Here is a 25894-nt window from a genome sequence, read left to right as displayed (position 1 = left end):
TGGGTTCCAAAATCAGTGCCAGCAAGACTTTGTCTAGAAACACATATTTCACACCAATAAATGAATTGTCATATTATTATTATAATGTGATAATATGTTTTGAGACCTTTTATCATGAATTCAATAATCACATAGTGAGACTATAGGAGGAAAAAAAGTATTGGAAAAACTTCTGGTCTATGTGGAGTTCAGAGAAAGTAGATACTATCCAAGTTCATAAGGCATTGACCAAGCTTTGCCTCAGCATCTACAAATAAAAAACTGTAATATAAATAACAAAGACATTGTAATTATATAATATCTCTATTAGCTATTATTAAATGTNCATACACATACACACACACACCCATACACATACACACACACACACACCCATACACATACACACACACAATTATAATAGGAAGTCTAGAAATGGGAAAAGTAATGTCAATATATTTCAGTAATGAACTCGTTAAAATCCCAGTTTCATAACTGAATTAATTAAAAGAGATTAAAATTTAAAAAGAAGCAGGGTACTGTACCAAAACACATGCTCTTGAGGGCCTCAAATTAGTGGCTTGAGTCCTATCAAACAAAATGACAGGCAGAAGATAAATCCTATATATGAATTTAAAAATTAACCCTTTTGCCACCTGACTCTTTAATTATTCCATCTAGATAATATCTAGTAGTTATGTTTGGTGAGTAAGGAAGTTTTACTCTAGCTTGGGAATATTTATCATGTGAGTATCCTCTGTGACTGATACAATCCACCTGAACCATATAGTCTTACATATATTTCAGTTAACTCTTTATTTTTCTTTATTATTTATTTCTTTAATTTTTTGAGAGACAGAGCAAGTGTGTGAGCAGGGGAGGCAGAGGGAGAAAGAGAGAGAGAAAGAGAGAAAATCTTAAGTAGGCTCTATGCCCAGTGTGGAGTCTTACATGGAGCTTGGTCTCATGACTGTGAGATCATGACCTGAGCCAAAATCAAGAATCAAACCAACTCTGAACTGATTGAGCCACCCAGGCACACCGAACTCTTTAAAATGATACAAATAGATTAGCTTTGAGAATTCTGGAATAAGAATAACTTAGGCACTAATAGGCTATCTTCATTTTCATGACTTATTTCTAATTCATTATTCCTCAATCTGGTCAAAAATACTATAATTTTTTCATACTTCATGGATTTTGTAAAAGGTGAAAGATTTATTCGATCTGAAGAGAAACCAGAGTATATATTTCATGGATTTTGAACAGCTTTGTTCCACTGATTCTCACATTAAGATCAATAATCTAAAAAAAATGGGACTGAGGTCTGAGGGACTGAGAGATGTCTTAATCATACAATAATCTCCCCATTTTGTCTAACAGAAGACACACATGCCATTTAATGTGCAAATATATGCTTCTTTCTGCTTACTTCTACTTACACTACTGAGTTAGAACCTTAATTAATTTGTTACTAACCTCCATTTTAAGAAAGGTTTTATAAAAAGAAACTGAGGAAAGCAACTCAATTTCAATTGCTTAAATAAACTTTCTAAAAGTGCATGACTGAACTCTCTGATAAGCATCATATGTCTAACAGTCAGCCATTTTTAATACAGTAATCATTAGAGCTTATTACAACTAGTTGTTGAGGGAGGCTAGCTTTCTCACCTATTTATTTAGGTATGATTACAGCACTTGTCACCAAAGAGCCTGCTTCTAAAAGAGGACATAACTCTGAGACTTAATTGCTAATCTAAACAAATGGCATTTTGAAGGAGGGCTGTATTAGAGGTTATGTTTGCTTTCTTCATCAGAACATTTGGAGGCTGTCTGCAGAGAAATGTATAGACTGAACTTTCTTACAGACATCTTTTTGGTCTGGGATATTGCAGTTACTCTGCTATATCTACCTGAGTTAAATCATAAGAATGAAATATCTGGGCCTTGGGGGCGGGTGAGTTCCTGGGAACCTTAAAGGTTATTCTCAGTTTGCTGCAAACTCGTGGGTCTGGTGGAGGTGAAACTTGCTGGTTTTCAAAGCCTGATCTTTTTGTGCTGTTTTGGATCCTAACAAAACTATAAATCACTTCCTCATTTTACAGGCGAGAAGACTGAGTTCCAGAATTTAACTAACTTGATATTATGAGGAAAAACCAGGATTAAATCCAGTTCATCTGAGTGTATGTCCATCATAAAAAAAAAACAGTCACCCCTTTGGAGCATGTACCAACATTTTTCATTTAACTTGAAAAATTTTGCTTAGATGGAGGAGTAAATTTGAGGTGTATTTTCCTTCTCCATTTATATATTTCCCAATTTTAATTTTAATTTTATTTTAACATGAAGAAAATAAAACAAGGCAAATCAAACAACCCTCCTCCTCAAAAATGAACATTAGGGAACAAACTTAGGCTTAATTCTCTTTGAAATAAATATAATACAAAGTCCCATAAAAGCTGTTAAAAGGTTCCATTTGGCATCAGACTCATACTCAGATTTAAATGAAGAAACAATTGTCATATACAAATCAGAATGACATATAGGAAAATGTTAAGGGATTAGTAATGTCATCAAAATAAAACAATCTTTTTCAAAGTTTGAACCCGTTATACATTTAAAAATATCTTTCTAACTTCTCATAGTCAAATTCTATTTATTGCATACTTAAGACTTGAATGCATTTGTTTTGCTTATTATGCCCAGGACAAACATTTCACAACAGCCTAGCCAACACATTTATAAAATTTTTTGGATACTCTGTTGAGTATTATGACTTTATTTCCCCAATTAGGGTAAAGAGCTCTTCCTTTGTACTTAGCTGGTATCTGCATAATATTTCTGCAAGCTCTACTTCAAAACATGGAAATGAGTATTTGATAAAACTTCAACTTCCATGAGACTAAAGTCAACATCTCAGTTATATCAGGCTGAGAATAACTGATCTTCAAACTAAATTCATTTTAAAATTAAAGATGGCCATGATTTAAAAAATATTTTTTACCATGATGCAATGTTATCATGACTTAGTATATGGCTATTATCCCCACAAATTTGACAGAATTTGGTTTTGGCCATTTCTTGCATTTTGAAGGGCTCAGGTACAAGGAACCAAATTGATAAAACTTAGGAAAAAAGGAAGTGAGAAAAACTGCAACAACCAAAATATCCACAAAGTAAATAATCAAGAATAATTAATGCCAAAGTTTTTGTATATAGAGACTGCAATTATGGATGAGGAAGAAGGTATTGCACATGGGGATATTAATAATTTTTTTTTTTTTTTATTTCTAGGCTATGTGGTAACAGTTGCTTTTGCTAGGGTCATGCAAACAGGTATCAGTGACACAACTAAAATAAAATGAATCAAAGAGAAAAGGGCATAAAATAGGTATTTTCCATTTGGCTCAGACCCAAGTGTAAGGACAGCATATTGCTCATTACTAACAACATTGATGTCTCAGTTAAAATCACTGTCTTTTCCTTTAATCCTTCTCATCTTGTCAGGAGACACAGTCATTTACCTGGACATCAAAACAAGGGAGCCATTAATCATTTCCTTATCCCACAGTTAAGCAATCAGCCAACAAAAGTCAAGAATTGACTAAACCCATCTCCTTCTCTCCATCCCACTGCTCCAGCCTTGGCTCAGATCCTCACCATCTTTCTCCGGGACCTTCAAAATAACCTCTAAATTGGTATTTCTCTCTGCACTCTTGCTCTAATCCCCATTTTGTGATTATCTTAAATTCTCAGTCTGATTAAAACTTTTATTGGCTTCCTATCTTATGCAGGGCCAATTTCAAACGTTTTACTTTGGGTTATGGGACTCCTCATGAGCTGATCAGCCCACCAGCTTTAGCATATCCTTCTTCTTGTACAGTAGTGCTGAGAAAACATGCAATCATGAACATACTTTAGAGGCCAAAAGCAGTATATAATTTCAATCCTTGTACTAATTACATCAGTACCCTCCCCCCCACCCCTTGCTTATCTGAAATTTCACTTCCTGTGATTTCAGTTACCTGTGGCCAACCTAAAGCAGATAATCCTCCTTCTGACTTGTCAGAAAGTCATTAGTAGCCTAATGCTAGTCCCAATGCTTGTGTCATTCATCTCACATCATCACAAGAAGGGTGAGCACACTACACTAAGATATTTTTAAAGAGAGAGACCACATTTATATAACTTTCATTACAATAGATTGTTACAGTTGCTCCATTTTATTATCAGAGGTTGCTGTAAGTCTCTTACAATGCCTTATTTATAAATTAAGCTTCATCAAAGATATGCATGTATAGGGAAAAACATTGGGTTTGATACTATTCACAATTCCAAGCCTCCACTGGGGGTTTTAGAACATATTCCCAGAGAATAAAGGGGGAGTACAGTATTTGTAATGAATACTGTTTCACACCCTTAGCACCTCCTCCCCTTTATTTTTGCACATTTTTCCCTGTGCTTTTCTCCTTTTTTATACTTGGAGAACTGTTAACACTCAAAGTTTAATCATGTCACCTTCTTGATGAGATCTCTCGACACAGTCCTCCAAAAAGTTAATTGTTTTCTCTTCTTGCACAAAGTTTTATTTCATGCTATATATTAATCACTTGTTTCCACATTCCTCTTTCGAAGAGTGAATGTCCTAAAGGCAAAGAGTATATCTTAAAATCTTCAGATCTCTAGGTATCTAGAACTGTTTCTGAAACATTTTTGTAATGTGGTAGGTACTATACTAAGGAATTTCTATCATCTCATTTAATGAATAAAGTTTATAATAAATATTGTTAGATAAAATTAAAAATATAAAAACAAAAATATCTCACTTGCAAAATATTAGATATTGAATGCTATTCAGGGATTCTGAAAATAAAGTAAATAAATGCTGACTTTCAATTTGGAGAAAGATAATTTCAATGGTTTAAGATATTTTGAGTGGGTAAGTAGCACATGAGTAGAGACAGGTAAAAGTCAAGTGGAAATAAACATTCTTCATGGGAACTGGAGTCTTATCAAGTAAAACTCATAATTCGTAATTTTATTGGGAGGTGCTAATAAATTCAAAGAACCATGATCAGGTCTTTTAAAGTAATATTAATACTTTTAAAACAAATCATTAGAAAGTATTCATATTAAAATTTTATATTTTTAATCAAGTAGAACTGATGAGATTATTATATAACTATTGTTGGAAACTCCTTATTAAAACATTAAAATGTTATTTATAAATTACCTTTTCATTAAGTGGGTCTTTGCATTTCCCCATACAAATTTCAAATTGCCAATATGTCAGACAAAATGCAATGGGAAGATATTCTCACGTGAATGGACATTGGTAGAACTTTAACCAAAATTTATGCTCTAATTGGGGTGTTGGGTGAGGGTATACAAATTAAAGCCTTGTGTTCAAGACCTAAGTATCCTATTATTTAGCAGTATAAACTATTTTCTTAGAGGAACACAACAAGTGGACATAAGGTAGAACCATAATGACTTTTTAAATTGTTTTACTGTTTCTTTCTATTTTCATAGACCAGTTGAGTTTTCAGAAGTTGATTACCCACAAGTTGAATATCAAAGAAGACAGCAATTTTGGGATCCCATACGTCTAGCTCTTTTCACATTGGCAATTGTAGCAATCATAGGAATTGCAATTGGTATTGTTACTCATTTTGTTGTTGAGGGTAAGTATCCAGGTCACATTTCTATTGCCTAAGCGCTCTATGACTTAATATCTTGAGATTCTCTGTTGTATAAAAAATATTATTTGCATGATATTAAAATTTTAATTATTAATTTCTTATTGATATTAAACTATTGTTTCCTCCATTATTGAGTTCAGGGTTACATATTTTCAGCCAGTGAAGCTTGCAATATACCTTATCACATGGATAGACATCTAAAAGCAATAGTTTTAAAATGAGAAGGAAGAATGAAAAACTTAATCTTTAGGATAGAGACAAATCACATCATGTGCTGAGTTTAATATGTCTTTTTAAAAATTTTTTTTAGTGTTTTATTGATTTCTGAGAGAGAGAGAGAGAGAGAGAGAGAGAAAGAGAGACAGCGTGTACAGGAGAGGGTCAGAGAGAGAGGGAGACACAGAATCCGAAACAGTCTCTAAGCTCTGAGCTAGCTGTCAGCACAGAGCCTGACACAGGGCTTGAACCCACGAACTGTGAGATCATGACTTGAGCCCAAGTTGGATGTTTAACTGACTAAGCCACCCAGGCCCCCCAATATGTCTTTTATTCCAAACCAATATATTAATGAGTTGCCCCAAGCAACGATGATAAGAGAAAATTTACCTAAAAAAACTTTAAAGGGCTAAAAATCAAACATTATCTTTGAAAAAAAAAAGAGATTATTTCATGACTGGAGGAGAAAGAAAAACTCAATTTTGCATGATGTGCAAAAAATGGGTAGTACCAATTAAACCAGATGACAATCAGCTAATATTCATTTACCTTTACTTTGGCATGTAAATTTATAAACACATGTGACTGAGTCACTGACTAAAATTCTCCAGAATCATATGACTCACAGCAATAAAGTCCCACTTGAAAGACCAGGAAAAGATAAAATATGGTCAAACATGCTCAGTTTACCTTACTACCCATTTTAGTGGGGGATTGAAAAAATCCATTTCTTTTACTCTAATGAAATAAAAAGGATAAACAAAATTATCCTCTGTAATTGTGTCTTTCTTGTTAATATATCCTTTGGGTTAAAAGGGAGTAAGGTCGTTCTGTGTGTAAAATGGCCTCCGTCCCCAATACTGCAGGTGTTCAAAAAAGGAAAAAAATGAAGGGATAATAAAAATAATGGCATAATAGTGTTTTTAAAATGTCATAGAGGTTGTGCTAGGCTGAATAATTCCTCCCTCCCACCTTTGGTAATCCATGTCTTGATCTTGGACCTGGGATGTTAACTTATATGGCAAAATATACTTTCCAGATGTGATTAAGTTAAGGATTCTGAGAAAGGAAAATTATGCTGGATTTTCTAGATGGGCCCCAATGTAATCCCAAGGTTTTTTTTTTTTTTTAAATATTTTTATTTATTTCTAGGAGAGAGAGAGAGAGACAGTGTGAGCAGGGGAGGGTCAGAGAGAGAGGGAGACACAGACTCTGAAACAGGCTCCAGGCTCTGAGCTGACTGTCAGCACAGAGCCCAACGCGGGGCTCGAACCCACAAACCGCGAGATGATGACCTAAGTGAAAGTTGGACGCTTAACTGACTAAGCCACCCAGGCGCCCCACCCCAAGGTTTTCATAAAAGGGAGGCAAGCAAGTCAAAGAAGGAAGAAGGCTATGTAATGATAGAAGCAGGGGCAGAAGGAAATAATGTGGTATGGAACCATAAGCCAAGAAATGAGGATAGGTTCTAGAAGATGAAAAAGGCAAGGAATAAGATTCTCCCCTTAAAGCCTCCAGAAGGAACCAGCTCTGAAAAACAGGACTTGATTTTATTCTTATAAAATCCAGACTTTTAACCTCCAGAAGAGTAAGAGAATAAATTTGTGTTGTTTTAAGCCTCTGAGTTTGTGGTAATTTGTTACAGCAGCAACAGGAAACTAATACAGAAGTTAATACTCAAGAATTTCAGAAATCTATTACATGGAACTTCTATGCAGTTAATTGAAAGCTGCATCATTATAGGAAATTTAGTAAAACAGAAGAGAAGATAGTCTATGACAAAGGATAAATGAATCAAAGGGATAAAATTGAGGTAATGACACGTACTTTTCAAAAGATAAAATGACACACACATTTCAAAAAAGCAATATACATATTTTTATAGCCTAAAGAAATAAAAATAAAATTAAATTCACATTATAGTGACCAGGATAACACCAGGAGGAAAAATTATTTAAAAAATAATAATTTTAATTTTTTTAATGTTTATTTATTTTTGAGAGAGAGAGACAGAGAGAGAGAGAGAGCGCGCGCATGAGCATGATTGGGGGAGAGGCAGAGAGAGAGGGAGACACAGAATCCGAAACAGACTCCAGGCTCTGAGCTGTCAGCACAGAGCCTGTCACTGGGCTCGAACTCAGGAACCATGGGATCATGACCTGAGCCAAAGTCAGACCCTCAACCAACTGAGCCACCTAGGCACCCCTAAAAAATAATTTTAAAGATGGATCCAAAAGGCAGGAGAATAAAAATAATGAAAAATATGAAATAATCAAAACAGAAGTAAGGATTTTAGCATACTTGATAAAATTTATATCACTAGGGTTGAAGTATATTTGATGAAGCTATTTTTATCCTCGGGATCTCAATAATTCTGATCAGCTTTCACTATATTTTCATTCTGACAAATTACCTACTCCCTAACATATGGGAAATTTTCAAATAAGGATTATGAAATAATCCAGTGACTTGTAGAATATGAATGGTTTGTCAGTGCCCTCCAACTAAAGATTGCCAAAATTACAGTTGCATTTGAACAAAGTGGGTTTATTCTTGTTGCAGAGGAGAACATACAACATGGGGGACCATGAAGAACTCAGTCAGAGATTGTTAGAAAGGATGTATTGTATGATTTTGGGAGGGTTCAACGAAGTGGGCCTTTTCATTGGGTGCTGTCAGAAAGCTGGAATGATGCTCTGATTTGGTATCTTAATAAATCTTATCTGGAAGACAATAGCAATGAAGTGGAGCTAAAACTGTTAATTGAGGAAAGGAACAGTCGCTCATAATAGCCAGAATAAGGGAATGTTCTGCCTTGTTTGATCATTTGTTCGTTTGAACAGTGTTTTTGTCTGAGCTCAGATATATCTATAGATGATCTCGATTTTGCATTCATCCATATTGTCACAGAGTGGAATTGTCTAATGTTGATGTTCTACAAAATTGCTTATGTTCAACAGAATACTAGGGTCTACGCGATAGTGCGAGGCCAGTGCCTGGATGTCAGGAGCCACTTTTTCTCTTTCTCAGGTTTTATATTTACGACTCCATAAATTCTTGGGTATCCCTTTAAAAGAAATTTCTGTGTTATTAATTAAATAGTAAGTGCCTGACAAAATTAATGTATTGAACTTTTTGTTACTCATCATGATAAAAAACTGATGAAATTTTAGATTCTTATTTATCCTTGAGATTTCCATTTAGATCCTCTCTTTTTATTTAATCAAGGTAAATTAAATATTTCAAAGTGAAATCATATTTGAATAGCAAATTATACATATTTTTGAGCCTCGTTGCTACTCAAAATTGTTACAAGAGTCATTCACTTTGTAGTTAGCTTTAGTCTATTTATTTCAATATTAACTAATATTCCATTGTCTTACACATGCCATAACTTTACTTATCTACTCTAATGTTCATGGCCATTTGGGTAGTTCTAGGTTTTAGCCATTAAAGCAATACAGTTATGAACCTTCTTATAGATATGTATTGGTACACATATGTAAGAGTGTATCTAGGGAACATATACAGATGTAGAGTTGCTGCATGACTGGGCATATGCTTTTTTAACTTTATGGGTAATACCAAGCTGTTTTCTATCAGTATTGTATGGGAGTTCCCATTGTGCTGTATATTCACCAACATTTGCTATTGCTATACCTTTATATACATGCTACTNTTTTGGTACATATTATAGTATTATTGTAATTTTAATTTGTATCTGCCCTATTCCCAATAACATTGGGCACTTATTCATGTATTAACTGATAACTTAGATTTCTAAGTTATCAGATGTTCAAATCTTTTCCCCATTTTTTTTGAGTCCTCTGTCTTTTCTGAATTGATTTGTGTACTTCTTTCTATATTCTGGATATATATATCCATTACTAGCTGAATGTGTTGCAAATATCTTTTACCAATGAAAAATATCAAATATCAATGAAAAATACCAAAAATATAATGATAGCTTCATAACTGTGTGAGGATCATTTAATATTAGTAAATAAAATCACCACCAGTATTCACATGAAACATTAACAAGAAAAATTCAAACACTGAGTTTGCAAGTTGTATGTTATTTTTAGGTACATAGAATTATATAGTAAATTATATTTTTCAACAAATACTTTCATTATCCAGATTAATTTTTTCAGAATTACTTAGAATTACTTACATCTTTTCTTACAGGGTAAAAACATAGCTTTTATAAAGAGTTGCATGAAATATTTTTGAAGAATTGCCTTTAGAATTGTATTTTGACAAAATCCAGAAACTCAAATTTCTAAAACTTTTTTCTTTTCTTTTCTTTTTTTAGAGAGAAAGGGGGACAGAGGGATCACTTGCATGTGCACATGCACAAGTAGGGGAGGCCCAGAGAGAAAGGGAGGCCCAACATCCAGTGAGGAGTCTGATGTGGGGCTCAGTCTCACGACCGTGAGATAATGACGGTCGAGATAAAGTCAAGAGTCAGATGTTTAATGGACTGAGCCACCCAGGCCCCCCTCTAAAGCCATTTTGAAAGTTTGACTTCTTGAAAACCTAAGTTAAGCCTGGATTGAAGTAGCATCATTTGTCCTCCCGTTCTGTAAGACTGGCTCCAGTTCCAGGATGTGGAGAATCTATTCTCACATGAGATTTAGAGTCAAATGAACCTTGGTTTTAATTTCAGGCCCATCATATACCTGCTGGGTGATTTTGGCAGCGTACTTTCCTAATTCACCAAATGTCAGTCTATTAAGACAATATTTTTAGAAAAATAAACATAAGTCAAAATAATAATATTAGTTCCTTCTAGATGTTAGGGTTATAGATTACTTTTATTCTTTTTTATATATTTCTATTCACTTCAGAGTTCCTAATATAGCATTTATAGTCTGAAAGTTTAAAACAAGAAAATTTAATTAAATTAAAGTTAGAATGCTTAGCACAGAGTCTGGTCTATTATACACTTAATGAATGTTGGCTATTGAAATAATTATTATTCCCTTGCCTTGTAAAAAGCTTAAGGTATTGTTCATTTTACTCACGTACCTAAAACGGTACTTCCTCTTCAAATGCAAAAATGGTACAATACTTTGCTCAAAGACTTGATATTATAGGAGACTAAAATCTATTGATTGTTATGATACTGTGGCAAGTACCAAATAGAGCTCTTCACAGGGTGGTTATAGTGGCATAGTGGTGAAGTCCTTACTAACTAAGGCTGAATGTTCCAGACATTTTCCCCATTTGGAAGCAATGGCATGGGTAAAATTTATGCATCGAAATGTCTTTGGAATGACATTTCAACCAAAAGGTTTACAGAAGCAAAATCTTAGGGGGAAACAAATACCCAGCATGGTGAATGCAAACAAGTGCAAACAGTTTGCTGTAATTTCAACATAAATCCTAAGAGGAATGTTGTGAAGAATATGCTCAAAGACACAGGCAGAATCCAGGTCAATGAAAACTTTTGGAGATCATAGTAGAGTTAAGACACTTTCTCATAAGCAACGGAGAAAAGTGGAAGCATTTTAAATGGGGAAGTGATCTTGTCAAATTTGTAACTTAAAAAGATTACTCTGCTACTATGTGGGGAATAGATTTGAGAAAAACAGAACTCGAGGCAGGGAACTAGTTAGTAAACTGTTACGTTTTCTAGAAAATAAATAATAAGGGAATAAAGTAGAGCACTAGCAGCAGTATGATATGTGAATGGAAGATCGATTTTTAAAATTTAGATAACATTGTCAGAACCTGATGATTGATTAGGATGAGACTAAAGATCACTTTAAGATTTCTAGTCTGGTTGATGAAGCACATTGTAATGAGAGTAATTAAGATAGACAATCTAGATGAACAACCTCTTTTTTGATAGAAAAATCATTTTGTTTTGGATAGATATTAGCTAGGTGGTTGATGAGGACCTGAATTAAGGATGTAGCTTTTCTGGGTTGGAGAAAGGATTTGGGATATGATAATAGGGTCAATACATAAAACTTAAAGATTAAAAAACTGGATGTTGGAAATGAGGATGAAGCTACATTTGGGGTGACTCTGTGGATGAATAGAAAATGTAGGAGGTGGAACAGGCTTGAGTACAGGAAGAGGTAAATGATTATTTCCACTTGGAAATATTATTTTTATGGTGCCTATTTGGTGTCTAACGAATAGTCCCCTGAAGTTATTTGATAGAGAATTGAAATTTGTGACAGATCTTATCTGGAGATAAAAATTTAGGGGTGATCAAATGTTAAAATAATTAAACACGGAAGTCGTTGGACTAAGGTGACTCTAACTCCTTGGTAGCCCATGTAAGGAAACCTAAACCTAAACCGGAGTCAATGTGCTCAAATCTCAGAAAATGAAACTTAAGAACAACCGATCACAAACGGCTAACCAGGCTTTCCTATATAAGGCAACTGTTTAAGCTAGAGGCCGTCAAATGATTTTCTTTTGCATCCTCTCTATACAAATTTCCCCTCTCTCCTGTTGGTGGAGGGCTCCTAATTACTTGGTTTGATGCTGCCCAATTGAAATCACTGTTTGCTCAAATACACCCTTGAAAATGTAAATATGCCCCAGTTGATCTTTCAACATCAACAAATACTTGATGATTGAGGCCATCACCATTAGAATCACCCAGAAGGAGTTATTTAACATGATCAGGACTAGGATAGAATGCTAAGTGGCTAAGGATAGAAATTGAAATAGAATTCTCAAGGTTAACTGAGTAGGAGTGGCCAGGGAGGAAGAAAGTTAGAAGATGTCTCCATAAATTCTAAGATGAGGTTTCAGGGAATATGCTTAAGGCAGCAAAGAAATCAAGATGAAAAAGAAGAAAGACCTCCAAAAGTGTGGCTATTAGATATTATGACTGTTGTCCTTGACAATGGCGGTTACAGTGGTGTGTCAAGAGTAGATTACAGAGAATTGAGAGGTGAATAGGCAAAAAGAAAGTGAAAAAATAAATAAATAAATACTAGTACCTATTAGTACCATGGAAAAAATTGATAGCCTGTTCAATGTATCTTCATAATACAGTTTAGCTAAGATATACTTATGTTACAATTCTTTGAGGAAATTGGTAAGTGTACATGAATTTAAGTAGTCACTTTCAATATTTACTTTCCATGTTGCATGCCCAATTTTATGAAAATGTTGATATGCATAAACACTGTAAATGAGGTATTATGAAAGTATACTTGGAGGCCTGAATTTTCTATTTTAGATAGGTGCAATGATAAAATTACAAAATACTTAAGAAATGTCCAAAATAAATTTTGCACCAAGAAGAAATAATCTGCACTATGGCAAATCTATTTATGGGTTGCGGGACACGAAAGTGATTATACTTAAGCATGGACTTTTTATTTATTTTCACCTTTCAGATGATAGGTCATTCTATTACCTTGCCTCTTTTAAAGTCACAAATATAAAATACAAGGAAAATTATGGAATGAAAAGCTCAAGAGAGTTTATAGAAAGGAGTCATCAGATTGAGAGAATGGTAAGTTCATTCAATAGAAATTCTAAAAGTTTATGAATGTGTTTTTCTGTTTCAGTTTCAATATGGTTGCTATAAGAACTTTGCTTCTCCATGCCTTAATTTCTTTCTCTGTGAAGTGTGGATAATATCCTGGTCATATGGTTGTGAGGATTAAATTACTTAATATATGTAAAATATTTAGAATAATGTTATGTATGTACCATAAATGTAGGTAGATTAGAGTAGACCACTAATAATTAGCAACAAAGAAAACTGATGATTCAAACAGATGTTCTTCCTATTTTTAACTCTTGATTTTCTTTTGTGTTTCATATTCCATAATCTTTTTCAACATAAGAGTATAGGATTGCCATGTGCCTTATCATTCTGTGTATTTTGCTTTAAAATCATGTAAGGTATCGCATACAAGGGTGTAAGTCTACAATTTTTGATACCAATCTCAAATCTAGTTTTGCCCCTCAAATATTTTGGTTTCCCTTGAAAATTTACACATTTATCAAGGTATTTGTAATTTTTAAAGTATATTAGACAAACTAAATCTTTACCTATCCTATTAGAAAGTCAAATAGTCTATTTTTTTGTCCCATGAAAAGCACGTCTATTGAGACCACAGATTTGTTTAGCAAAACCTGGTATATTCGCTTAAAATGTACTCCTTAATGCTTATGAGGGTTATTCTGGAACAACAGAGTAATAGCTCTGTAGGGAGACGTAATTAGTATGATTATTTTTGATTGCTACAAACACTAGCTCAATTAAAAGATGGCTTTACCACTTCAACTTTTCACTCATTGTACTTTCCATTCTCTGAATTATTAACAAAGTAGGAAAGTATTTGCATTTAATTTAATTATTTATCTTTATACAGGTTGATTCTAAATATGGAAAACCAATGAATAGTATTTTCATATCCATAGTTATTATAAATAGTGTTTGTCATTTAACAATTGTTTTTTATAATTGCATTGCCGCAATTCTTATGCCATTCAAAGAAGAATGCTCCCAGAAGCAATTTGAAATACAACTAACTCATTTTTTTGAAGTCCTCCACCAGTTTGCTATATCTTCAGATATGTCCAAAGTCTCAATATTTCTTTGTTTCTTTTCATTCTTCTTTCTCAAAACTTTATGCTTTCTGCTTCAATCTGAATTGGTCCACTTCAGAGAGGTAACCTGGGTCAAAACAGGACTGCTCTAGTATCTGAGATTCATTGCTTCTTGCATCCCATATTTTCCTTGATATGGTGGGTTATGTCCTCAAGCACCTTCCTTAAGAAAGTTTTGCCAAACTGGCAACTGTAAAATGGTAGCTCATTGAGGATTTAATTTGCATTTTCCTGATTATTAATTAGGTTCACCAGTGGTTAGCAACCATTTGTATTTTGTCCTTTATAAATACCTACTCATAATTTTTTGCCCATTTCTTTTCTTTTCTCTTTCTTTTTTCTTTAGTTAACATACAGTGTAATATGCTCATTTCTTATTTATTGTATTTTTGTTTTCTAATTTATTCTTAGAAACATTTTTGGGAAATGAATCCTTTGTTCATTAAATGTATTGAAAATATCTTTTTTCCATTTTGTGGCTTGTCTTTTCACTTTCTTTTTATTTTAATGAACAGTATTCTTAATTTTAATATAAATACGTGATTCTTTTATTTTGTTATTAGTGCCCTTTGTGTTTGTAAAAGAAATCCTTTCTGATCCTGATGTCACTGTCAAAAACATCCTTTTCCCTTTTGGCATTTAAGCATTCGTTCTACATGGAGTTGATATTTGAATATGTGTTTGATTTAGGGATTTAATTTCCTTTATTCCCTGTATGTATGAGTAAGCAGTTCTTTTAGCACCACTGACTGAGAAGTCAGTCTTGGCTGATCTGCCATGCCATTTCTGCCACAATCAAGTTTGCATATGTGAATCTGGATGTTACTGGGCTCTCTAATCTGTTCCATTGATCAGCCTGTTGTATTGTGTCAGTACCACAATGTTTTAACCTCTCAGTTTGACAGTCAGTGTTGATGCCTGTTAAATTACTTTCTTAGTGTTGCTGTACCAAATTACCAAAAACTAGCGGATTAAAATAACAGAAATGTATTCTCTCACATAAATTCTATGGAAGCCAGAATCTGAAATCAAGGTATCAACAGGGCTGGGTTCCTTGAAAAGGTCTAGGGAAGAATCTTTCTTTGCCTCTTTCAGCTTCTGGGAGCTTCAGGTATTCCCTGACACGTAGCTACATAACTGCAGTCTGTGTTTCCAACTTCACCTGATCCTTTCTTCTGTGTTTCTCCACCCCAATAAGGGCATTGGATTATTAGATTAAAATCCTTAGATCCAAGATGTTTCTGGATAATCCACATTGGTCTTATCTTGAAATCCTTAACATAGGATCTGCAAAGACTCTGCCAAATAAGATCGCATTCACACGTTCCCAGACTTAGACATATCTTTTCAGGGGGCCATCATTCAACCCAGTACACCTGAATTTATCACCATCTTCTTCAGGTATGTCTCACTTACTCTTGGCCCTTTTCTTTTCCATGTAATACACACACATGCACATGCATGCATCCATATTGGGATTTTTATTTAACTTGATTCAAATTGAGAGATCTAGAGAAATAATTGATATCTTTATTTATTTCACATATTTACTATATTTCAATAAAGTTTTAAAGTGTTTTTCTTAAAGGCCTTGTTCATCTACGGTTAGATTTAATATTAGAATCTCCTTTCTTTGGTCACTGCTTATATTTTGGATATTATTAACCCTTTACCTACTAATTATTTACCAAGAATTGTTTTGCAACTAATTCTCCCATCTCACAGGTTGCTTTTTCATTTTGTTGATGGTTTCCTTTGCCATGCAGAAGCTATTAATTTAATGTAATCCCACTTGTTAATTTTTGCCTTATTTTATTTTTATTTTTATTTTTTACCTGATTTTGTGTCACATACAAAAAAAAAATCATTGCCAGGACCAATGTCAAGGGCCTTTTTCTATGTTTTCTTCTAGGAGTTTCATGGTTTCAGGTCTTAATGTAAGACTTTAATCCATTTTGAGTTGATTTTGTATATGGAGTAGGATAAGGATCTAACTTCATTCTTCATATGAAAAACTAGTTTTCTAAGACTATTTATTGAAGAGACAGACTATACTTTCCCTGTTCTGTATTCTTGGTGACCTTGTCAAAGATTAGTTCACCATATATGCATGGTTTTATTTCGGGGTACTCTCTTCTTTTCTGTTGCTCTATATATCAGTTTTTGCACTAGTATACTGTTTAGATTACTATAATTTTGTAATATAATTTGAATTAAAGAAGTGTGATACCCTCAGTTTTGTTCTTATTCAAAATTGCCTTGGCTATTCAGGGTCTTTTGTAGTTCAATATGAGTTTTAGGATTGTTTTTCTGTATGTGGAAAATTGCCATTGTAATTTTGATAGGTATTATATTGAATCTGTAGATTGCTTTGGGTAGAATGGACATTTTAATGATATTAATTTTTCCAATCCATGAACACAAGATATCTTTCAATTTATTTGTGTCTTCTTCAATTTTTTTCATCAGTGTTTTATAATTTTCAGTGTAAATACTTTCACTTCCTTGATTAAGTTTGCTAGTACATATTTTATTGTTTTTGATGCTATTGAAAATTATATTATTTTCTTAATTTCTTTTTTAGATAGAAATGTGACTGACTTTTTATTTTGATTTTGTATCTTCCAACTTCAATGAATTCATTTATTTGTTCTAACAGGTTTGTGAGGTGGGGGTGAGTATGTGTAATCTTTAGGGTTTTCTACCGTAAGATCATGTCATGTGTTAATAGAATTTTACTTCTTCCATTCTGCTTTGGATGCCTTTTGTTTGTTTGTTTGTTTGTTTGTTTTACCTGGGATTTTTGTTTTCTTCTATGGCTGGGATTTTCAGCACTGGGTTGAATAGAAGTGGTAAGAATAGGCATCCTTGTATTGTTTCTGATTAAAGGAAAAGCTTTTAGCTTTTCACCACTGAGTATCATGTTAGCTGTGGTCTTGTCATATATGGCCCTTTACTATGTTAAGGTACATGCCTAATTTGTTAAGAGGTTTTATTCATGAAAGGATGTTGAATTTTATCAAATGCTTCTTCTGCCTCCATTAAGATGATTATATGATTTTTATTTTTCATTCCATTAATGTGGTGTATTACACTTATCAATGTACTGATGTTGAATCATTCTTGTATTCCAGGGATAAATCTCACTTGATTATGGGGTATGGTCATTTTATGTGTTGTTGAATTTGGTTTGCTAGCATTTTGTTTAGGGTTTTTGCATCTATGTTTTATCAGGAATATTGGCCTGTACTTTTCTTATAGTCTTCTTATCTGGATCTGTTATTAGGGTAATGCTGGCTTCATAAAATTAGTTTAGAAGTATTTCTTCCTCTTCAATTTTTTGGAAGACTTTGAGGTGATTGGTATTACTTCTTTTTTAAACATTTCTACTTTAAATGTTCACCAGTAAAGCTATCTAGTCTTGTACTTTTCTTTGTTGCAAGATTATTGATTACTGATTCAGTCTCCTTTCTGTTATAGGTCTCTTCAGATTTCCTGTAACTTCATGACTTAGTTTTGATAGGTTGCATGTTTCTAGGAATGTACTTGTTTCTTCTATGTTATCAAATTTGTTGGCTTATAATTGGTCACAGCAGTCTCCTATGATCCTTTTTATTTCTGTGGTATCAGTTGTAATGTCACCTCTTCCATTCTTAATTTTATTTATTTTAGTCTTCTCTCTTTTTTTCTTAGATTTACTAAAGGTTTGTCAATTTTGTTTAACTTCTCCAAAAGCCAATTCTTGATTTCATTGATCTTTCCTATTGTTTTTTTTTTTTTTTTGGTCTCTATTTCATTTATTTCTGCTTTGATCTATTTCCTTCCTTCTGCTAACTTTGGGCTTAGTTTTTATTTATTGTTTTTCTAGTTCCTTGAGGTATAAAGTTAGATTGTTTATCTGAGACTTTTCTTTTTTCTTAATGTAGGTGTTTATCACTATAAAATTCCCTCTTAGAATTATATTACTTAAGTTTTGGTATGTTGTATATCAATATTCATTTGTCTTAAGATTTTTTTGCTTTCTTAAAAATGTTTTTGCTTCTGATTTCTTCTTTGATTTATTGCTCAGGAATAAACACTCAGGAATATGTTGTTTTATTTTCACATATTTCTGAATTTTCTTATTTTCCTGTTATTGATTTCTAGTTTTATGCCACTGTGGTTGGAAAAGATAATTGATTTATTTTCAATCTTCTTAAATTTATTGAGATGTGTTTTGTGGCATAACATATGATCTATCCTAGAGAATGTTCCATGCATACTTGAGAAGAATAGATATTCTGCTGTTATTGGATGGCATGTTCTATATCTGTTAGGGCCATTTGATTTATATTGTTCATGTCTACTGTTTCTTCACTGATTTTCTGGCTGAGTGATCTATTCAGTGTGTCAAGGGGGGATATTGACATTTCTATTATTGTATTGCTGCTTATTTCTTCCTATATTTCTGTCAATATTTGTTTTATATATTTAGGTGTTCCAATATTAGGTTTGGAAAAAAAAATTAAGTGAATTATTTTCTGTAGTGTCATTCTCTGCCCCAAGGCCCACCTGAAGTCTCAGAGCAAGATATGTGGTAGGGTTTGCCACAAAAACCCCACTTTTTTCAGAGTTTGAAAAATAACTAATATAGCAATTAAAACAATTAATAATTGTTTTCATACTAAGAATTGCTAGTTTAATTATGTTAAAATCACTGAGTTAAATATGACTATTTAATTCAATGTGATACAGCAAGGAATTACTGAGTGCCTCTTCTCAGACTAGCACATAGGGGTGCCTGTGTGGCTCAGTCAGTTAAGTCAGGTCATGATCTTGCCATTCACAAGTTTGAGCCCCACACTGGGCTCTGTGCTAACAGCTCAGAGCCTGGAGCCTGCTTCAGATTCTGTGTCTCCCTCTCTCTCTCTGCACCCTGTCCTATGCTCATGTCTCTATGTCTCAAAAATAAATAAACATAGAAAAAAAAAAAAAGACTAGCACATAGCTAGATATTCTAATACAGACTGATCTCCACTTTCCCTTGGAGACATTAGATAATTAATCAGTGCACTCTTGGAAGGAATCCACACTTCAGGGCCAGTGTCTGAAAACTTGTTTTTTTAAAATTTAAAAATAAATATAAATAGAAGTTCTAATATTTTTTTACATCCTCTATAAATCATTAGTTTCACTGTGAAAATCAATGCTCAGAATAATCCAAAAGGTTATTACTAAATTACATCACAGAGGTGATTGTACCCAGAGGTAAGAGGGCTGGGCTGTTTGTGTTATAGCAGTAACACCTGTCCAGGGAAGGTGGAGCATAAGCTCTCAGACATCAATAAGTGAGGTGCTCAGGCCAGACAAGGGCAGGCCTCTGGAGAAGTACAGGTATACTAATTCAATACTTCTAGAAGCTGGAGCATGAGTACACTTGCCCAGTAAATGCAGTTTAGATAGGGAGCAAATATGCTACAATTCCTTTTTTACCACAATTCATCATCTGTAAGTGATTTCAGCTTCTTAAGAAACTCCTTAAGAAAGAGAACAAAGTTTATATGCTTGTAAGTGATTACAGACAATATAATTCCCATTGGCTAGGCTTCCAGATCTTCTGAGACATGATCCTGACTTTGCTTCTTTTTCTTCTGTTGCTCTGTAAATTCCTATTCCCATAATATATGGAACACTTTGGGTAGAAAGTACCAGAAACCCAATTAACAAGTCAAAGAGAAGAAAGGCAGGCAGGCAGGAGGGAAGGGAGCAAGGGAAGGAAGGAGGGAGGGAGGAAGGGAGAGAAGATTGTTGGGAAAATCTAGAGATACATTTGACTTCAGGTATGGTGGGATTCAGAGGCTCAAACAATGTCTTCAGGCTGTTATTATCATTATCATTATCATCATTATCATTATTATTCTCCATGTAGCAGACAAGATAGCTTACATTTATTATATATTCACATATTCCCAGGTTATTAACTGAAGCAGGAAAAGAACATTTTCCATATTAGTCTTTGGTGGAAAATTTGAAGAATCCATCTAGTTGGCCAAAGTTGGAATATCTCCTCCCTCAACCCTACACTAATCACTGTGACCAAGAGAGTAAACCTGTGCCACCCTTGTGTTAGGTGGGAGAAGGAGCAAGTTTAAATTCAACTGGACCCTATGGAATGAGTTCGGTATAGGAAAGCAGGGATCTCTTGGAAGAAAAAAATGGGGAAATACCAATGAGTATACAATAACTTTAATTCTAAAATTTTTGTCGCTAACCCAGATATCTCTGAATCCTAGACTTGTATATTCAATCGTCCACTTGACATTTACACATGGATTTCTCACAGGCATCTTGAAGTTATATCTAAATCTTTGAAAGTTGTTCCCTTCTCATTCTCTTTTCCTACATTTTTCTGCACAACAAATGACATCACTGTCCCTGTAGTTGCTAGAATACTATTTTCCCTTATTCTCATGTCTAACCCATTCACGTGTGATGTTTCTACTTCTAATTCACCATCTCTATCCTGGACCTAGCTAATACATTCATATAGGCAGCTCACCATTGTTTCCACTCAGGCTTCCTCTAGTATCTGTCTACATAGCAACCAGATGTTAAAAACACATTATAGGGGCACATGAGTGGCTCGGTTGTTTAAGCGTCTGACTTTTGGTTTCAACTGAGGTTATAATTTCATGGTTTTGAGCTCTGCGCTAACAGTGAGTAGCCTACTTGGGATTCTCTGTCTCCCTCTCTCTCTGCCCTTCCCCCATTCACACTCTCTCTATCTCTCTCAAAATAAATAAAATTTAAAAACTAAAAAAAACCACACATTATGTTTTATTTTGCTTAAAATTTCATAAGTAGCTTCCACATGTACTTAGAATAAAATCCAATCTTTTTACAAATTCCTCCAAGAACATTGATGCTCCGCTTCTGACTATTCCTCCAATTTCTACACTCTTCCTTGCTCACTGCTCTCTATCATACTAACCTTTATGGCTGCTCTACACATTCTATTTCTTCTGCATGGAAGATTGTCCCATGATCTTGCTCTTTTTTTGTTGCTTTTTCTTGATTTTTTTAGATTTCACTTAAATGTCCCTCCTTGGAGAACCCTTACATATTATAGACCCCCAGCCATAATACTATATTATTTAACTATCTGAGTTGCCTCTTATAATTAATTTATGTTTGTTTATTACTGCCCCTCTATTCTATGAATCCAGAGGCCACAACTTTTTGTTTAATAATTTTTAATGTTTATTTATTTATTTTGAGAGAGAGAGAGATCACAAGTGGGGGGGACAGAGAGATAGGGAGAAAAACAATCCCAAGCAGTCTCTGTACTGTCAGCACAGAGCCTGATGCAAGGCTCAAACTCATGAACTGTGAGATCATGACCTGAGCCAAAATCAAGAGTTGGGCACTAGCTGACTGAACCACCCACATGCTTCATTTACTAATTTTTATCCAGTGTTGTCACAGTGCCTTAAACGTAGAAAACTCCTAATCCATTGTGTTAAATGAATAGTAAATGAGAAAAAAGGAAGGAGACAGAATATAGTGAAAAAGTCATGAAGCAATGCAAAAGCCAGCATTTTTTCCTTCACACTGTTGTTTATGATTAACCACAGTCAGAGAATCAATCAGTTAATGAAAATGTTATTGTGCACCTATTTTGTGTAAGAGTATGAAGAATGCCAAGATTTAAATAGTACAGTCTCTTGCTTATTGGAGTTTATAATATGGTTTATGTATGAAATTCAGTTCATGGAAAAGAATACAAACTGAAAAATTAGATAAGAAGATATGGCAATGTGAAAGCTGCTACAGTACAGAACGTAATTGTCAAATATATATGATGTAAATGAAAGGAGTTCAGAGGAAGGAAAAATTCTTTTGAGCTAAGAGGAGGTTTTCCTGGAGAGGAAAGGGACAAAGGATTTGTTTTATTGGTATATTCACCCTCTGTTGTTACATATTCCCCTGACAGTAGCAGAAAGTCTGCAGAACTCACATGACTTATTTTCATGGGTGGACCTGGAAAGGGATTCCCTAGTTGGCATCCAGTAACTGGTGATATTTCATGAGGCCTTAATTTGCATGCAGTTCCCAACCAGAGGGAAGGTGCAAGCTCAAGCTTGTGAAAGATAGTAACTAGATATCCTACTAGTCAGAGCCATTCATATTGTTTCAAACACGTCATTTTGTTTTTTGATGCTAGAGTTCAAACCAAGGACTCCCAAGTGCCATCTAATTTTAAGGTGAACTTTTTCCCTCATTTTAGCTTAGACTCTATCTTGTTTCAAATAGAATAATCTGTAAAACAAACAAACAAACAAACAAACAAACAAACAAACAAACAAACATTCTTAGGTTTGGACATGAAAAGGGAAGGATACAATTAGTTTTTGTAATTTGGACTAAATGTAGTATTACTGAATTCTCAGTAGAAAAATATAAACGTAAGTTAATTTCTCCAGAATTTGTTTACAATGATGATTAGGTGTCTGAAAAGGAACAGTTTTCCAGAAGCAGAAAAAAAAACTCAACCTCCCAAGAGATGATCTTTTATAAAGTTTAGATTTGGGGCATAAAAAATGTAATTACAGTCTTCTTTAAGAGTTTCTTGCCCCAGGACCTTTCTACCCCCACCAAATTGAATATCTGCCTTCAGCTATATATGTCATTCATGGTTGTCAATGTTACTTAATATACCTAAGAACACAAGATTCCCTGAGTTCATATGCCAGAATCAGTATTTCCTATGCCACCTTAGACCTGTTTACTTAAGTGTCCTCCCCTAGTTTTTTAATCTTTAAAATGAGGGTGATGAGAATTTTAAAAAATACTTTACTCCTAAGATGGTATGAGGTTTAAACAAAGGAATTGGCTGAATGTGTACTATGTAGTACGGACTTAGTACATGTAAGCTATTATTTGCGGTCACATCAATACTATACTGTACCCATTTTAAAACAGAGGTCAATTCCTCAGGAGACGATAGGCTTGTTAATAATCACATTCTAGTTTGAATAGATTCTTAGTACTTTCTTACACTCTGATATGACAGAATCCTGATCCTTTCGCCAACTGCCATTATATCCACAGTTCAAAATTTCAGGGGACATTTATATAAATTGTTGCAGACCTTAAAATCAGTTTTTCTCCCTGTTTCTTGACATAGGAAAAAAATGAGTTCAGAGAAGCTTAGTAAAATCATAAGTGACATAACTCAGAACTGATCCAAACCCTTAAATGACCATACAAAAGGGGGGGTCACCACTTGAGTCTCCTGTCTCCCACCTTGCTTTAGATTCCCATGGATTCCTATATTTGTTTTTAATGTTCATTTATTCTTGAGAGAGAGAGAGAGACAGAGTCTAGTGGGGGAGAGTCAGAGAGAAGGAGACAGAATCCAAAGCAGGCTCTAGGCTCTGAGCTGTCAGCACAGACCTGAGTGGAAGTTGGACGCTTTCCGGACTGAACCACACAGGTGCCCCGATGGATTTCTACTTCCACTTTGCAATAAGATTTTCATATAAAACAAAACAATGTTTTATTCTCTTCTTTCCTTTACCATATTGTTGATTCTTAATTCATGTATTCATCCATGGATTTTCTTTTTTTTTTTAAGTTTTTTAAAAAATATTTTTATTTATTTCTAGGGGAGAGAGAGAGAGAGAGAGAGAGAGACAGCGTGAGCAGGGGAGGGTCAGAGAGAGAGGGAGACACAGACTCTGAAATAGGCTCCAGGCTCTGGGCTGGCAGTCAGCACAGAGCCCGACACGGGGCTTGAACCCACGAACCGCGAGATCATGACCTAAGCGAAAGTCGGACACTTAACCGACTAAGCCACCCAGGATCCCCTATCCATGGATTTTCATCATTATTCATCAAATATGCATTGAGTATTTACTGTGCGCCAGGCAGTGTTCAAACACTGGAAATACAAAGATGAATCAGACACACTCCTTACCGTCATATAGCTCACCGTCTAGAACGGGAAAGGCACAACTGTAAACGGGTGTGATAATTGCTATTGCAGCCTCATGTGCAAGATGCTCAGTGGCTTAAATAAAAGAGTACTGAACTTTAAGGAGGGGAAGTCAAAGGTAACTTATCTGTCACTGAAGAGTCTGACTAGTAACAGGACTGTAATTCAAAGAATTGTAGAGGGGAAAAAGTGCATTATAGAAAGAGGGAAATGAATGTGCAAAGCCATAGAGGTGTGAATCAGTCAAGGGAGATTAGGTAACAATCCTGAGCACGTAACTCAGTAGATGAGAAAACAGGCTTTGAAGGCAGGGGCAGGAGCAAGGGCCAGTGAAGGAATAAGACAGCAGAGCTCATGCTTAGGGAGACATAGGGCTTGAAGTGGGAGGATCACATCCTCAGATTTGCATTTTAGGGATATCACTCTGGTTGGAACTATTGTGGGGGAACAACTGAGAGGAGAAAAGATGGACTAGAACCACATAATCGTGCCGGTGAGGGGACGCTGCAGAGACACAGGCACAAGTTTTGAAGGAGCTGATTTTAGACCACAGCCATGGAGTTGGAGGAAAGGAGAGAGATTCAATATTGACTAGGTAAAATCTCTTGAGAACATTGTTATTAGTTTAAAGGAGACAAGAAGAGGGTCAAATCTTGTGGTGAGGGAGGCAATGTCCCCTCTTCCCAGTGGATTAGTATTTGAGGGGCAAGACTGACCATGGGCCTTCTGTAAACTTACGTGGACCTGTAATTTCTGATTTCCGATGCCTTTTCTGTCCAGTGCTTTTTACCATGAGGCAGTGCCTCAACAGTCTTTTGGGAATTAGGTTCCAGGAAGTCAGCTCACTGAACATCCAAATCCTCCAATGGCTCAGGCTGGAAAAGCTGACTAATAAAATGCTGACGGTATGGAGTGTGGTGAAACTTATTTCCGAACCTGGTACCAGTTGTAGAAGCCTGCCCGCCATGGAAATATGACTCACAAGTGAGAGCATCAGAGTCAAATGACATGTCCTTACTTATTATGTCAAATGCTCTAGTAATGGGATAATCATTTAAAAAAGCAAAGAGTTGAGGGGCGCCTGGGTGGCTCAGTCAGTTGGACATGCAATTTTGGCTCAGGTCATGAATCTCACGGTCCGTGGGTTCAAGCCCCATGTTGGGCTCTGTGCTGTCACGACAGTTTGGTGTCTGTGTCTGCTTTGGATTCGGTGTCTCCCTCTATCTCTGCCCCTCCCTGGCTCACACTCTGTCTCTCTCTGAAAAAATAAACATCAAAATTTTTTTTTAAAGAAAGCAAAGAGTTGAGACAAACAGTGGACTAGATGCTACATTTGGAAATAACACAAACTTAGGGTGGGCTTTCTTAAAAGTGAGGATGCTGTCTTTAAAAATAACACAGATACTTAAATTCATTTGACAATGGT

General features: G+C 34.8%; 1 protein-coding gene across 1 annotated transcript in view; it reads left to right on the top strand.

Moving 5' to 3' along the window:
• Nucleotides 1-25894, top strand: part of LOC144220450 (transmembrane protease serine 11F) — a 69053-nt gene that overhangs the window by 25808 nt on the left and 17351 nt on the right. The window contains exons 2-3 of the mRNA XM_077750676.1: nucleotides 5512-5663; nucleotides 13268-13386. Of these exons, the coding sequence (XP_077606802.1) occupies nucleotides 5512-5663; nucleotides 13268-13386 (271 nt within the window). The remainder of the gene's footprint in view (nucleotides 1-5511; nucleotides 5664-13267; nucleotides 13387-25894) is intronic.

This window comes from Crocuta crocuta, unplaced genomic scaffold (assembly GCF_008692635.1).
Source record: "Crocuta crocuta isolate KB4526 unplaced genomic scaffold, BGI_CrCroc_1.0 scaffold1, whole genome shotgun sequence".
Taxonomy (NCBI): Eukaryota; Metazoa; Chordata; class Mammalia; order Carnivora; family Hyaenidae; genus Crocuta; species Crocuta crocuta.
Note: the sequence above shows the minus strand (reverse complement) of the source record. Positions and strands in the feature narration are given on the sequence as shown.